We start from the raw sequence: 15292 nt of genomic DNA on the forward strand, positions 1-15292 counted from the left end.
TTTTTTTTTTCTTTTTTACTATGTAGTTAATTTCTGTCTGGGAGAAGGTATCCTGTGAATGATGAGCCTACTGGGATTTACCTTTAAAGGGTAGAAGAATGGAACGCCCAGACATATCATTTTTTTCAATTCTTAGTATTTGTAAAATGTAGTTAATTTCTGTCTGGGAGATGGTTTCCTGTGAATGATGAGCCTACTGGGCTTGCCCCTTAAAGTGTAGGAGAACGGAGCGCCCGGACAAATTATTATGTTTTTTTATTTGTAAAATAAAGTTAATTTCTGTATGGGAGATGGTTTCCTGTGAATGATGAGCCTACTGGGCTTGCCCCTTAACGTGTAGGAGAACGGAACGCCCAAACAGTTTATTATTATTATTTTGTTAAGTTTTAGTTTTTTACAATGTAGGTAATTTCTGTATCTGTGAAGGTATATCCTGTGAATGATGAGCCTACTTGGCTTTATCTTTAAAGGGTAGAAGAATGGAACGCCCAGACATATTATTTTTTTCTTAATTTTTTGATTTTGTAAAATGTAGTTAAAGGTCAAGTCCACCCCAAAGAAATGCTGACTTGAATAAATAGAGAAGGATACAATTTTTTTAGTGCTGAACATTTGATCAAAATCGGATGTAAAATGAGAAAGTTATGACATTTTAAAATTTTGCTTATTTTTCGTAAAAAACTGTGACTTGTACAACTAGGTAACTCAGTCGATGATGTCCATTACTCACTATTTTGTTTGTTATTATTTGAATTTATATTTCATTCTTTAGAGATTTGACAATATGGACCAACTTCACTAAACATATCGTATTTAACAATGCTAATTCCACATGTTTAGTGAGGAATTAATCGTATCACTTGACAATGAGGAGGAAATGAAAATATATTATATAATAAAATACGAAAGAAATAGTGACTGGATGACTTCTTAGTCTCCTCATTTGCATACCAGCCAGAATGTAAAAAAAAAACTGTTAAGTGAAAAAGAGCGAAATTGTAAAACGTCATAAATTTCCTATTTTACTTCCGATTTTGATGAAATTTTCAGTGTTGTGCTTGCTGGATTTTTTTTCTTTTTATTCAATTCAATATTTCGTTGGGGTGGACTTGTCCTTAAATTTTGGAATATAAGATTGTGTCATGGGAATGACGAGCCTATATACTGGGCCTACCCCTTAAAGTGTAGGAGAACGAAAAGCCCAGACAGATTATCATTTTTTTTTCATTTTTTTTTAAATATAGTTAATTTCTGTTTATGAGATGGTATCCTGTCAATCAGGAGCCTATATACTGGGCTTGTCCCTTATTTTGTAGATGTATCAGATGTATATATGTATATTTTTTGAGTATTTGTAATATGTAGTTAATTTCTGTCTGGGAGATGGTATCCTGTGAATGATGAGCCCACTGGGCTTCCCCTTAAAGTGTAGGAGAACGAAAAGCCCAGACAGATTATCATTTTTTTTTCTTTTTTTTTTTAAATATAGTTAATTTCTGTTTATGAGATGGTATCCTGTCAATCAGGAGCCTACTGGGCTTGCCCCTTAAAGTGTAGGAGAACGGAACGCCCAGACAGATTATCATTTTTTTCTTCATTTTTTGTATTTGTAAAATGTAGTTAATTTCTTTCCGGGAGATGGTATCCTGTGAATGATGAGCCTTCTGGGCTTGCCCCTTAAAGTGTTTGAGAATGGAACGCCCAGACAGATTATCTTTTTTTTAAGTTTTAGATTTTTTTTTCAATGTAGATAATTTCTGTTTTTGAGATGGTATCCTGTGAATGATGAGCCTACTGGGCTTGCCCCATAGAGTGTAGGAGAACGGAACGCCCAGGCAGATTATCATTTTGTTTCTTCATTTTTTGTATTTGTAAGATGTAGTTAATTTCTTTCTGGGAGATGGTATCCTGTGAACGATAAGCCTACTGTGCTACTGTGTAGGAGAACGGAACGCCCAGACAGCTTATGATTATTTTTTTAATTCTTAGTATTTGTAAAGTGTAGTTAATTTCTCTCTAAGAAAAATTATCCTGTGAGTGATGAGCCTACTGGATTGCCCCTTTAAGTGTTGGAGAACGGAACGCCCAGACTGAATATGATTATTTTTTTATTCTTAGAATAAAAAAATGTAGTTAATTTCTTTCTGGGAGATGGTATCCTGTGAATGATGAGTCTACTGGGCTTGCCCCTTAAAGTGTAGGAGACCGGAACGCCTAGACAGAGTTTTTTTTTAATTTTTATTTTCTTTTGTATTTGTAAGAATGTAGTTAATTTCTGTCTGGGAGAAGGTATCCTGTGAATGATGAGCCTATTGGGCTTGCCCCTTTAAATGTAGGAGAACGGAACGCCCAGACAGAGTATTTTATTTTTCGAAGAACGGAACGCACTGCAGACATGTCATTTTTTTAATTCTTAGTATTTGTATAGAATGTAGTTAATTTCTGTCTATTTCATTTTGTTTATGTAGTGTATTTCTCTCTGAGATATAGTTCCTGGGAATAATGAGCCTACTGGGTTTGCCCATTAAAGTGTAGGAGAACGGAACGCCCAGACAGATAATCATTTTTTTTTAATTCTTAGTATTTGTAAAATGTAGTTAATTTTTGTCTGGGAGATAGTGTCCTGTGAATGATGAGCCTACGCGGCTTGCTCCTTAAAGTGTAAGAGAACGAATTGCCCGGAAATGGTTACAAAGAGACAAATCCAAGAAGTATAACACTAAAAATATTATTAAAGTCGGATGTAAAATAAGAAAGTCATGACATTTTAAAATTTCGCTAAATGATCAGTTTCGATAAACAGTGACATATGCACACCCTGGCTGGTATGTAAATGAGGAGACTATGACGTCATCCACTCACTATTTTTTTGTAATTTATTATATGAAATATTCTCATTTTCTACTCATTGTCAAGTGAAACAGTAATTAATTCCTCCCTGGACATGTGGAATTAGCATTGTTTAATACTAAATGATTCAGTTAAGTCAGTTCCTATGCATGGTCAAATCTGTAAAAAGATAAATATTGCATAATTCAAACAATAAAAAACAAAAGAAATAGTGAGTGATGTACATCATCGACTGACTCATTTGCACGTCACTGAGTTTGGCATTTCACTGTTTTGTGAGAAATAAGCGAAACCTTAATATGTCATAACTTTCTTATTTTACATCTGATTTTGATGAAATATTCAGCGTTATGCTAGTTTCATTTTTCTCTATTTATTCAAATCAACATTTTTCTGCATGGGGTGGACTTGACCTTTCAAAAATGATATTTTGAAGTTCTTTTTGGAAGATGTGTAGGCCTATATCTCATTAAACAGGGAATGCAAGCACGAGTGGAAGTTTTTTCCCTCTTCTTCTCTTCAGTCCTTATCTCTATCCGCTGCCGCTTTCCCCCCTATATCATAATTAGGTTTCACTTGTCTTTATGATTCCGAAGGTTCTTTATTTCGAAGGTTCGTAATTCCGAAACACATAAATTGCCTATACCTCGATCATGATGTTCGTTAATCCGAAAACGTAAAAGGGTTCGTTAATCCGAACATTTGTTGCGTTATTCCGAAGGTTCGATAATCCGAAAACGAAATAAGGTTCGATGTTCCGTAGGTTCGTTAATCCGAAAACGAAACTTAGGTTCGCTGTTCTGAAGGTTCGTTAATCCGAAAATGAAATAAGGTTCGTTAATCATATCGTTTTTGGACTAACGAACCTCATTTCGTTTTCGGATTAACGAACCTTCGGAATTACGAACCTTCGTTTTCGGACAAATGAACCTTTGGAATTACGAACCTCATTTCGTTTTCGGACTAATGAACCTTCGGAATTACGAACCTTCGGAAATACGAACCTCACTTCAATTTCGGACAAATGAACGGCCTTCGGATCACAAACCTCATTTCGTTCTTGGACTAATGAACCTTCGGAATTACGAACCTTCGGAAATACGAACCTTCGGAATTACGAACCTTCGGAATAACGAAGCTTCGGAATTACGAATGTATGCGCATAAAATATAGCAAGCATGTTAATAAAGGCCTATATGTATTTGGGTCTGCAATATTTAGAAAAATCAATAGGCTAGCCTATAACTTAAACAAAGACATATTGAACAGAATAAATTTTTGGAGACGGAGTGGGGGGGGGGGGGGATCGGTGGCGGGGGTGAAAAAAAGTTTTGGAAAAAAAGTAATCAGGGAAAGGGTAAACGTACACAAAACTTTTTGTAAAGTTGCACACAACTCTACGAATTACAACTGGAACATGTTCTTTTGTCTTAAATGAATGACATAGGGACGTATCGGACGTATCATTCAGCGCAAGGAGGGGTCACCAGTCGTGCGTAAAGTCATTTGTATTTTACGAACAGCTTTATGAAACAAATCTGTAAAAAGATAAATATTGCATAATTCAAACAATAAAAAACAAAAGAAATAGTGAGTGATGTACATCATCGACTGACTCATTTGCACGTCACTGAGTTTGGCATTTCACTGTTTTGTGAGAAATAAGCGAAACCTTAATATGTCATAACTTTCTTATTTTACATCTGATTTTGATGAAATATTCAGCGTTATGCTAGTTTCATTTTTCTCTATTTATTCAAATCAACATTTTTCTGCATGGGGTGGACTTGACCTTTCAAAAATGATATTTTGAAGTTCTTTTTGGAAGATGTGTAGGCCTATATCTCATTAAACAGGGAATGCAAGCACGAGTGGAAGTTTTTTCCCTCTTCTTCTCTTCAGTCCTTATCTCTATCCGCTGCCGCTTTCCCCCCTATATCATAATTAGGTTTCACTTGTCTTTATGATTCCGAAGGTTCTTTATTTCGAAGGTTCGTAATTCCGAAACACATAAATTGCCTATACCTCGATCATGATGTTCGTTAATCCGAAAACGTAAAAGGGTTCGTTAATCCGAACATTTGTTGCGTTATTCCGAAGGTTCGATAATCCGAAAACGAAATAAGGTTCGATGTTCCGTAGGTTCGTTAATCCGAAAACGAAACTTAGGTTCGCTGTTCTGAAGGTTCGTTAATCCGAAAATGAAATAAGGTTCGTTAATCATATCGTTTTTGGACTAACGAACCTCATTTCGTTTTCGGATTAACGAACCTTCGGAATTACGAACCTTCGTTTTCAAAAAAACCAACCAGGTTTTGAGAGTCTTATATGGCTACTTTATCACAACATCCGGCTGCGTGACTGTGTATAAGTATATTACCTATAGGGTATTTTTGTTATGAAAAATAAGGTATTTAATTTGTCTCACGTTAGCTTTTAAGCCTATGGTGTTATGTATGATGGCACCACCCCCCCCCCATACCGGGCAAGCTAAAGGTATGTTTAATTGTTCACGCCCTCATTTTGTTTTATTTTGTTTTTCATTAAAAAAAAAACAAGTGCACACCTATAGCATTTTCATGACATTTAAATGCAGGATAAACGAGCATATATTGTAGATTAAATGCTTTAAAAGTCAAGTCAACCCCAGAACTTGACTTGAATCAAGAGGAACAATCAAACAAGCCTCACACTGAAAATTTCATCAATATCGGATGTAAAATAAGAAAGTTATGACATTTTAAAGTTTTGCTTATTTCTATTCACAATTCAGTGACATGAGAGAGTAGATGATGTCCATCACTCACTATTTCTTTTGTTTTTTTTATCGCAATCATACAATATTTTATTTTTTACCAATCAACATTAAGGACCAACTTAACTTAACCATAAACTATAAGGAAAATCATTTGCTTCATAGGAAAATGAGGAGAAATGTTTCATTTAATCCCGGCATATATAATAAAATACAAAAGAAATAGTGAGTGTGTGATATGTCATCAGTTCCTTCATTTGCTTACCAACCATGTGAATGTCATAACTTAATTTCTTCATCCGATCATTGATGAAATTTTCAGTGTTATGCTTGTTGGATTTCCTTTTGATCTTCAGATCAACTTTTTGTTGGGGTGGACTTGTCCTTTGATTTCTTATGGACATAAGCCGCGGGCACCGTGAACCCCGGACTTGTATAGCAAGAACACTCGGCCATGCCATGCGCCACGGCACCTGCTCGATCGGCCGCCGCCGCCGGGTATCGATACTTATTTGGTATCAATATCGCGCAAAAATTCAGATATGGAATTCCTGTTGCGGTGACAATAATGTATGACTCTCATTACTAACTTAAACATTCCTATTTTCCCGGACCATTGTTTGATTATTTTAGGAGGTAAGTATAATCTTCAGATTCTTCTTCCTTTCTTTTGGTCTTAAACTAGATTTTAACGTTAAAGTAATGCCAAATTTTGAGTCGGCTCAGCCTCAGGGACCGAGCTCAAAGCTCAAGACGGTCAACTAAATTCTAAAAGAGAGCTCTAACGTTAGTCTAGTAGAGGTAACCCGCCTCCCGCCCGCTACGCGGGCGGGAGCTCCCTGGGTTAGTCTAGAGGCAGAGTCCAGCTGTCACGAGTACGCGGCGGCGGCGCGGCGGAGCTCCTTGCCCGAGTCACGTTAGTCATTACTCATGACTGACTAACGTTAGATTTTATGTTAGAGAGAGCCCTTCTCCCGCAGCCTAAATCTAAGTAAAACTTTTCCTTGTGTACCGGTACTGTACCGTACGCGTGCACAATATGAGCATAATTGAAATTCGAACGTTAGTTTCTAATTGCTATACCGGTAGGCCTACTATAGTATTAGTACACTTTAAAGTTTAGGCCTAGGGAGTAGGGGGGCCTAGGCCTAGGCCTAACGTTAACTTAGTTCTTCAGATTGAGCCTGGCCCAGCCGCCCTGGCACTGGGTCTGAACTCTGACTGAGTCTGAATCGATTGAAACGTTACTAACGTCGTTAGTAACGTTAAAGTTAGTGACATGTCAGTCAGGACAGTACTCAGTAACTTTAGTCAGTGATTGATTCTGAAATTAGACTCTAACGTTAGGCCTAGGCCTACTCTTATTTGTTTAGAATTAGCCTAGGCCTAGACTAAGTCTAAGAGTAGACCTAACGTTAGGCCTAGATCTAAAATTAGATCTAACGTTAGACCGTGGTGGGCGGAAATCCCAGGGGGGGGGGGGACGCGTTCCCCTTACCCAAAGCAGTAACGTTAGGGGGACACAATATCAAATGTCCCCTTATTTTTGGTATTTTATTTTTATAATGGAAAGAAATGGATTTAGATCTACATCAATCATTAAAAATCAAAATAAAACATGTATTTTGGACAAGATGACCTTAATTTTGAGGTGATAACGCCCTTTTTTTGCTTTTAAACTTTATTTCGGTCAAAATAACCTTGTGGTGATAACCTTAAGGCTTCAGATCCAGGCCTAGATCTAGACTCTATTTTTTTTTTGCTTGTCAAATTTATTTTGGTCGAAATAACATTTCTTGCATTTGGGGTGATAACTTTTTTGTTTGCTTTTCAGCCCCTGGTCCCCCTACCTTTGGGAAGAGATTTCCGCCCTTGACTTAGACTACTGTCCTGAGTAATGTTGCAGGGGCCGCGGAACCGGGGGTGGGGGGCTTGGGGGGGAAGCCCCCCCCCCACTTTTTTCCAAAACCGTGTACAAAGACGTAAAAATTACCATATGATTGTGATTTTTAGCATGGTCAGCCCCCCCCCACTTTAAAAACCGTTCCGCCCCTGTGTTGTGACATGAGAACTTGGAGTGAGAACATGTTGAGACTTGACTCTGACCTCGCTCTGTCCGCTGAGTCGAGTCTGAGACTGAGAGAGTGAGACTGATTCAGGACAGTGAGATGACAGAGATGGTGATTTGAAACCCTTGAGTGAGAACAGATATCCTTATATTTAGTCTTAGGTGGCTTAGAAAAAAAGAATAGGCCTAGCAAGTGCCTAATTAACTTGCATACACAGTGGCCTTTAATGTTTGCATCTGACTAGTCTAGGCCCCAACTATGTAGACCTAGGCCAGAAGCCTTTGTATATGAAAGCAGACAACCTGGTCCTCAGCCAGGTCGCATATGGTCTACTAAATCTAGATAAAAAAATCTTGAAAATCTGATACACAAACAGAAAAAACGACCAAAAATTACTAGAGTAAATTTCTTTAGACCTCTAGAGTCAGAGGTCTAAGTAATTATTATTTAAGGTCTCAACTTTACTTCGAATTGGAGGAGTTGACCTTTTAGGGAGAACATGAAATGTAGTGAATAAGAAACCCGTAAAATGTGTGTGTGTCGGAAGTTTAGCTGGAAGAAGAATGAGTAATAGTTTCTTAAGAAAGTTGGAGTTGGTAAACATATCATTTCCTGTTATACTTCCTGTAGAAGCATTGATTAAGTATTAATTTTGTATTGATGTATTATTGAATATGTGAGATATGTCTTATCACATAACACTTTTGTGAAATGTGTTTTATATAGCTCTGTTGTCTGATTGATTTTAACATGTTCTGATTTCTTTTCAGACCCAGTGAGTTACCCGGTATCCCTGCATGACTATTGACCTTTGACCTGTGAAGAACAGAAGGAATTAGAACCATGCTGCAGCAGCAGAGACAACAAGAGCACCAAGAACATCATCAGACAGAGAAACAACCGTTCTTTAAACCAAGTAGCAGTAGCCAGAGTCAGAGCAGACAAGATAGTTTCTTCATAAACATTGAAAGGGATCAGCAGACATCGACATCATCAGCAGCTTCTCTCTTCACTGTGAGTAGGACAGACTTTTTCAAATTCTTTTTCCCCTGCACATGTAAAGATTGGAATAGATAACCTGGGGGGTGTTTCACAAAGATTTAAGTATGACTTAAGTCGCACTTAAATACTGATGCGTACATGATATGCAACGCGCGATCTTATTGATAGATACATATTAGTGTGCGTCCTCATGACACGATCTGACCAAAGCGGTCAAGCCTTTCATACCGTATGCAACTTGGTATTTAAGTGCAACTCTATTAAAAAAAAAGTCATACTTAAATCTTTGTGAAACACCCCCCCTGGTAGTATCATAAAGTTGGGATCAATAGACACCTTTAGATCGCATACCCTTAAATTCATCAAAGAACGTTCCAGATCATGACCACGCGTCCTGGTTTCTGTGTCAAGAATCTTAAGAATTTCCAAATGTTTTTAAAAGGTAGTTTTGAACTCCGAAGAGAGCCTACTAAGTTCACATCTACCAAAGATCATCAATGTGTTTTCTGAAATCAGTATAATCTAAGAAAACAGATCATCGCAGGTGATTTGCTGCTTGTTTAAATTGTTACTAATAAAATGGTCCAAGTTAACAAAAGTACTTTTGAATCTGTGGTTCAAATATATTTCAAGAAATTAATTCATTTATTTATTCTGTTTATTGTGTAATAGACAGAGTGCTAGAATCAATGTTATTGCCATGAGTTAAGAACTATGGCTTCATTAATGTCCAAACCATATCAATAAACATAAGTTCATTATTCACATGTATTTATTAGAACTTTCCTCAATATATGGAATTATAAGTTCTTATGAATATAATACGTATAAAAGCTGTGTAAAACTAAAAAACAACTTATTTTTCATAGTGATTTATTGGCCAATGACATTAAATAATAGAAAACTGACTAGATGTCCCTATCTCTCTGTCTCTTGCAAATGTATCAAATATTTTCTTTCTTTTTTACTTTTCAAATACTAGTATTTGTGCCCCAACACACCTCATGACTGCTTAATTGATCAGATTGCATTTGTTCTTTGTTATTTCATTGTAGGAAAATGGTACTGCTCAATCATTGGCTGGTTCTGAAGGGTCAATGCTCTTTTCAAAGCCTCTACAGGTTTCTGATCAGTTTCTACAAAACACCTCAGAAATGACCAAGGAGTTCCACACATCTATTGCCCAGCATGAGAATGAAACCATTGAGATACAGGTGGGTGGTTCATAAAGCCGTTTTTGAGTTAAGATCGACTTTAAGAACAACAAATTAGGGGGCTTTATATTTTTGTCAAAGGTTCTTTGTCACCTGTGTGTTGGCTCAGTTGGTAGAGCGTTTGTCTCACAACCGGGAGGTCGGGAGTTCAAACCCTGCCCGCGTCAGACCAAAATGAAAAGATGTTAAAAGATTGGAGTTGCTGCTACCCTGTTTGGTGTATGAATGATCTGGGGGGGTGTTTCATGAAAGTTGTCAGCACCGACAAGATGTCTTTCTCCGACAGTTAACATAGTAACAGTCAGAGGCCATAGCTTCTCAGCCTATCAAAAGTAAGGATTTCACTGAAATAGTCAACACTGACAATTTAGTGAGTGCTGACACGGTTCACGAAACACCCCCCAGATCAATCAACTCTTGCAAGACAGCCCTGCAGCCCGTCACACGAAACTTAGCAATGATCGTAGAACAATTTTCTATGATCGATTCCACTGACTACAATGTACAATCAATTAATGAAAATCAAGTGTACGATTGATCGCTAACCTTTGTGTTACAGGCTCCAGGTCCCCATCTTGATCCAAATAATCTCAACCATAGAAAACATCAAAGTCATGATTCATCGTATAGGAGATACATACAGTGTCCGTTTGGAAGCACTGAGGAGCACACTTAGTATCAAATAAAGACAGAGTATTTTCATTATTATTGTAGAATAAATTTCATGTATTCTTGTAGTAAGTGTAGAAATTGAGTTTGTGTGACGAGGCCGTAATTATTGCTATTTTTCCCCTTTTAGAATCAAGACAAGATGAATGCTTTACATTCTCGTCTTCATCAAGAGGCTGATAAAATACGACGTTGGAAAGTTCAGATGGAGATTGATGTGAGACAGAAAGAGAGAGGTTTGAGTGATGCTCAGCAAACGATTGAATCACAAAGGAAATCACTTCTTGAACTTCAGGTAAGAGAAAAAACATCTTAGCCCTGTTTCATGATGACTTGTTACAATAAAAAAATGCACAATTTCAGTAGTCAATTTTACTATTAGCCAATCAGATTAAAGGATTTCAGTAGCTTTTAAATCTTATTGTAAATTTGTAATTGTAAAAATTTTATGAAACGGATCCCAGATAGGCTAAACCCATTTGGTCCCTTTTCAATTTGGTCTAAAATCCTACAATGATGATGATGATGATGAAGGTGGTGATGATGATGATGATGGTGGTGATGATGATGATGGTGGTGGTGATGATGATGGTGTTGATGATGATGGTGATGGTGTTGATGGTGATGATGATATGATTATGATGTTGATGGTGATGATCATGATCATGATGATGATGGTGATGATGATAATGATGATGATGATGATAATGATGATGATGATGATGGTATGGTGGTGAGGATTATGATGATGATGAAGATGATGATAATCCATCTCATTGAAGTATTGCAGGTATGTAGGTATCAAAAAAGAAATTGAAATTGAAATAAAATTAAGTGTTTCACAAGTAAAATATTTCTTAGTTTTCTGAAATTTTCTGAAATTTGAAATGTAATTCACAACTTAATCGGTTGAAAGACAAGAAGCAGAGCTCACCTAATCCAACATATAGTAAATCATTATCAAAACTGAACAAAAGTATAATAATATATATTTTCCTTCCCTTTCCAGCTCCAAAATGAGAATCTTAGTGTGCGGCTACAGGAGGAGATTGAAAATAGAATAGATATCTCCCAGAAGTAAGTAACTGAAGAAATAATAATGGCTCTGAATTCATGGTTTGAAACAGATTTTGACAGATATCCTTCATTGATTATGCTTTGTAAAATAGTGCATATGATGTGATTTAATAGTCAATGTCTGCATTTATAACAACACTGACTTTACTGTTTTTCAGCAAGTCCCTCCATTGTACTTTAATTTAAAATAATCGTCTAGGGTAGCTGAATTATTTAATTGTGTTTATCAAAGCTATAATTAAGTTATGATATGTCTTTTATTATTTCTGAATTTGTAATGTTATGTTTTGGGGGAATTTACATTGAATTGGGTCAGCTGTTTGCATATGATGTCACAAAATCACTACTTAAAAAAAATAATTTGAAATAATTGAAAATCATTAATGTAGTTCCCAAATATTTCTTATTTAATTAAAATCAATTTGATATCAGAGTGGACCTGCTTTATCTTTTATACTCATTTTAGAATAAATAAAAGTAGGGAAATGACCACTACAGCAAATACTATCCCCCTAAATCTTTAATCAGTTGACTACAGAATTTGGAATTTCCCATAGAGTTTGTAAAGGATACCACTGTTCCAGTAGGTTAAGGGTTAACTTTATTTGATGAGTTGAATGGGTCTGTTATCAATCGGTCTAATGCCATTTCTACCAATTACCACCTCATTTACTATCATTTGGTCTACCCTCAGTTTGTCCACTATCCACATGGTCTAATTCTTCCACACTCCATTTTATCTAATAAACAGTTGGTCCAATAGCCATTTAGTCCATATACATGTACCATTTGGTCTCAGTGGACTAAGTGTTAATTGGGTGAAATTAATGAAAACAAAATGGATATATTAGACCAAGTGGTTATGAGACGAAATGGTCATAGACAAACTGGTGAATAGACAAAATGATGATTGGACCGAATGGTTATTGGACCAAATGGTTAGATAAAATGTTGATGGACTGAATTCCATTAGACTATTAAAGGAAGGTAGACCATGATTGTGATGAGTGGATGAGTTGGCAATAGATGAATTGACAATTTACCATTTAATGTAGGATTGTATCAACGAGGGAGATGTGTAACTTGGTGAAAGACTACGCAGGCAAGTTAGAAAGCAAACTGGTTGAGAGTGAACATGTCAGAGAGGAGATACAAGATAATGGACAAAGACAGCTTGAAGATATGAAGGTAATATTTATATTATATTGGATGGCTCAGAATGGAATACCAGAAATATTCCAAGGGTTTGGGCAAATCGCACATGAGTGGAATACTGGCCCTAACGAGTGGAATATTTCTGGTATTCCATGAAAGAAAGCCATCCAATATAATTATTATCATCTATCCCACCCCTAGCAATCAAAGAGGGAGAAATTTGATTAAGCAAGTCATATTACTTATCACATAAATGGCATCATCACTTCTTAAGATCAAATTTGGTTGTTGACAATTGACTGCAGTTAATTCATTATGACGTCATTGAGTGTCGTTGTGCTCTTATATATGCTGCGCACCGCATTGATTTCATTGTTGTACGCGTTGTATATTTCACGCATGCGCACTATACTGTTGAATATGCTCTCATATTCAATAGCAAATTTTGTACAGAAGCCTATGGGATACTCTTCGGAATTTTGGTCGTTCTAGGGATAATAATAATAATGATAATAATAATATCGGCATATTTACCCAGGGTATATAGCCACTTCAGTTCCGAAAACTGTTCTCCCAGCGGGCCCTGCTATTATTATACGCTCTGGATACGCTCTGATACTGCACAACCAATAGATGCAGACCAAAATATGGCTAAAACGCTCTACAGTGCGTATCAAAAAAAAGTTTACACTTAGAAAAAATCCTTTAAAATTATACATTTGTAATATCCTGAAGATTTTTCAAAATTTTAACATTGGTAGAGATCCATTTAAGCAAATGACGATATAACTGTCGAAAAATATTTCTGCTTGAGTGAGCACCACTTCCTTTTTAAAAGTTAGTGAAAAATGATTTGCGCAGAACTTTGAAGTAGTTATGCGAACAAAAGTAGACCTTAATCGTGAAGAACACGTAGAATTTAGGTAGTAAATTTGATTTGAAGATATCTTTTACCTTTTTAACTTGTTTCCTTGCCCAAAACACTTTGAAGAGTGCTTTGCGCCCCACCCCACTCCCCACACACTGAGGCCATCGTGACGATATTTGCTTTCCACTGAGCTGTGATTTACATGAAATGGCTTAGGTTTGATTTTCATTTTGTTAATCATTGTCAAGCTTGGGAAAAGTGTGGATAAACAAGTATTAAATGAAAAATGAAATGTAAACCCACTTTTAATGATAAAAACTTAGTGAAAATATGCTGGAGATGTATGATATAAACTTTTGTTCAGATTCAGTTATGTCCTCAGATCCAGCTGGCAAAATAGGGTAAAGGTTGTGCTTACTAAGTGTTGAAATTTCAAATTGGGTGGCAAAATTGTTACAAAATGCTTGAATGTATCCGTTTTATTTCAATTGACTAAAAGTGCAAGGGAAATGTATGAGAAATGTTTCGCAGGGTAAGTTTGATTTCGCCCTTTCCCCTTGACACAGCGTGAAAACGAGCATTTCTGCGCAAACAGATTTCTGTGAGCTTTACAAAAATGGACTGTGCTCACTCAAGTGTAACATTCTGTCATAACTTTTACTTTCATTGGATAGATGAGACCCAAACCCAAGATTATACGTGAAAAAATTACCCACATGTTGTATATTTTTTAATTCCCAGGGCTTTTTCAAAGTGTAAACTTTTTTTTGATATGTACTGTATATAGATTATAATACATGATAACACACTGAATTTTTGGGTAATATAACTTTATATTGTACTCAAATGGATTTAGTAAATGATTTTCTAAATAGTGGACAGGTTTAACCCTAACTAGGCCGGGCTTTTTTGGCTGTTCTGTGGCCGGGGGGGGGGGGGGGGGGGGGGTTGATTCATCCCCCTCCCTGAGATCTCGGCCGCCGATCTCGCGAGCGCCGCAAAAATGTGCACGCTGGTAGTGTGCGATGTAATCTACAAGGCTGTATGGTAAAATTTTCCAAAATAATGAGATTTTATTTTATATGAATTAATTATGCTAATTTATGCATAAATCGTACTTTTTGCTCTAATTCACTAAATAAAGCTCCTAGAATGCTAATTTTTGGTAAAAATATTATTTGTAGCATTCTTAAAAATGGCAATCGAAAAAAACTCTGGTTTGGAAATCAATTTCTTATGTATTTTATTGTTTTACGAATTTCTTATGTATTTCCTTGTTTTTCAACCTTTTGTTTTTCTTTGTTTTTTTCACCAGATTTATTGCACAACCTTTTTGAAGCATAATTATGCTAAAATCAATTGCTTTCAGCTGTTTAAAGTAAAAATAATCATATCTTTATGAATAAGATGAGAAAACTCAATTTGCATTGACTTTGTACACAAAATCACGTTTTGGAACAATTTTTGGTCTGACATGCACTTACAAAATGTTGCCTAATTTCGGAACCACGTACCCGGGCGTCGTAAATTTGGTCTCAAAAGATGTGCGAGACTTAAAAGTATAAACTCTGCGAGTGGCGCGGTCAAAAAATTTCACGCGGCGGAATGATCGCAGAAAATGTTGAGAGGGGGT

General features: G+C 36.4%; 1 protein-coding gene across 3 annotated transcripts in view; it reads left to right on the plus strand.

Annotated features, from left to right (window-relative positions):
- Positions 1-15292, plus strand: part of LOC129283271 (synaptonemal complex protein 1-like) — a 59079-nt gene that overhangs the window by 12423 nt on the left and 31364 nt on the right. For 2 of the 3 annotated variants that reach the window (XM_064113910.1, XM_064113911.1), the window contains exons 1-6: positions 6134-6241; positions 8445-8688; positions 9732-9890; positions 10690-10854; positions 11569-11636; positions 12692-12824. In XM_064113910.1, coding sequence (XP_063969980.1) covers positions 8518-8688; positions 9732-9890; positions 10690-10854; positions 11569-11636; positions 12692-12824 — 696 coding nt within the window. In that variant the 5' untranslated portion in view covers positions 6134-6241; positions 8445-8517. Of the gene's footprint in view, positions 1-6133; positions 6242-8444; positions 8689-9731; positions 9891-10689; positions 10855-11568; positions 11637-12691; positions 12825-15292 lie in introns of those variants that run through there. The other variant, XM_064113909.1, reaches the window with a different exon arrangement.

The sequence above is a fragment of the Lytechinus pictus genome, chromosome 19 (genome assembly GCF_037042905.1).
Source record: "Lytechinus pictus isolate F3 Inbred chromosome 19, Lp3.0, whole genome shotgun sequence".
NCBI classification, from domain to species: Eukaryota; Metazoa; Echinodermata; class Echinoidea; order Temnopleuroida; family Toxopneustidae; genus Lytechinus; species Lytechinus pictus.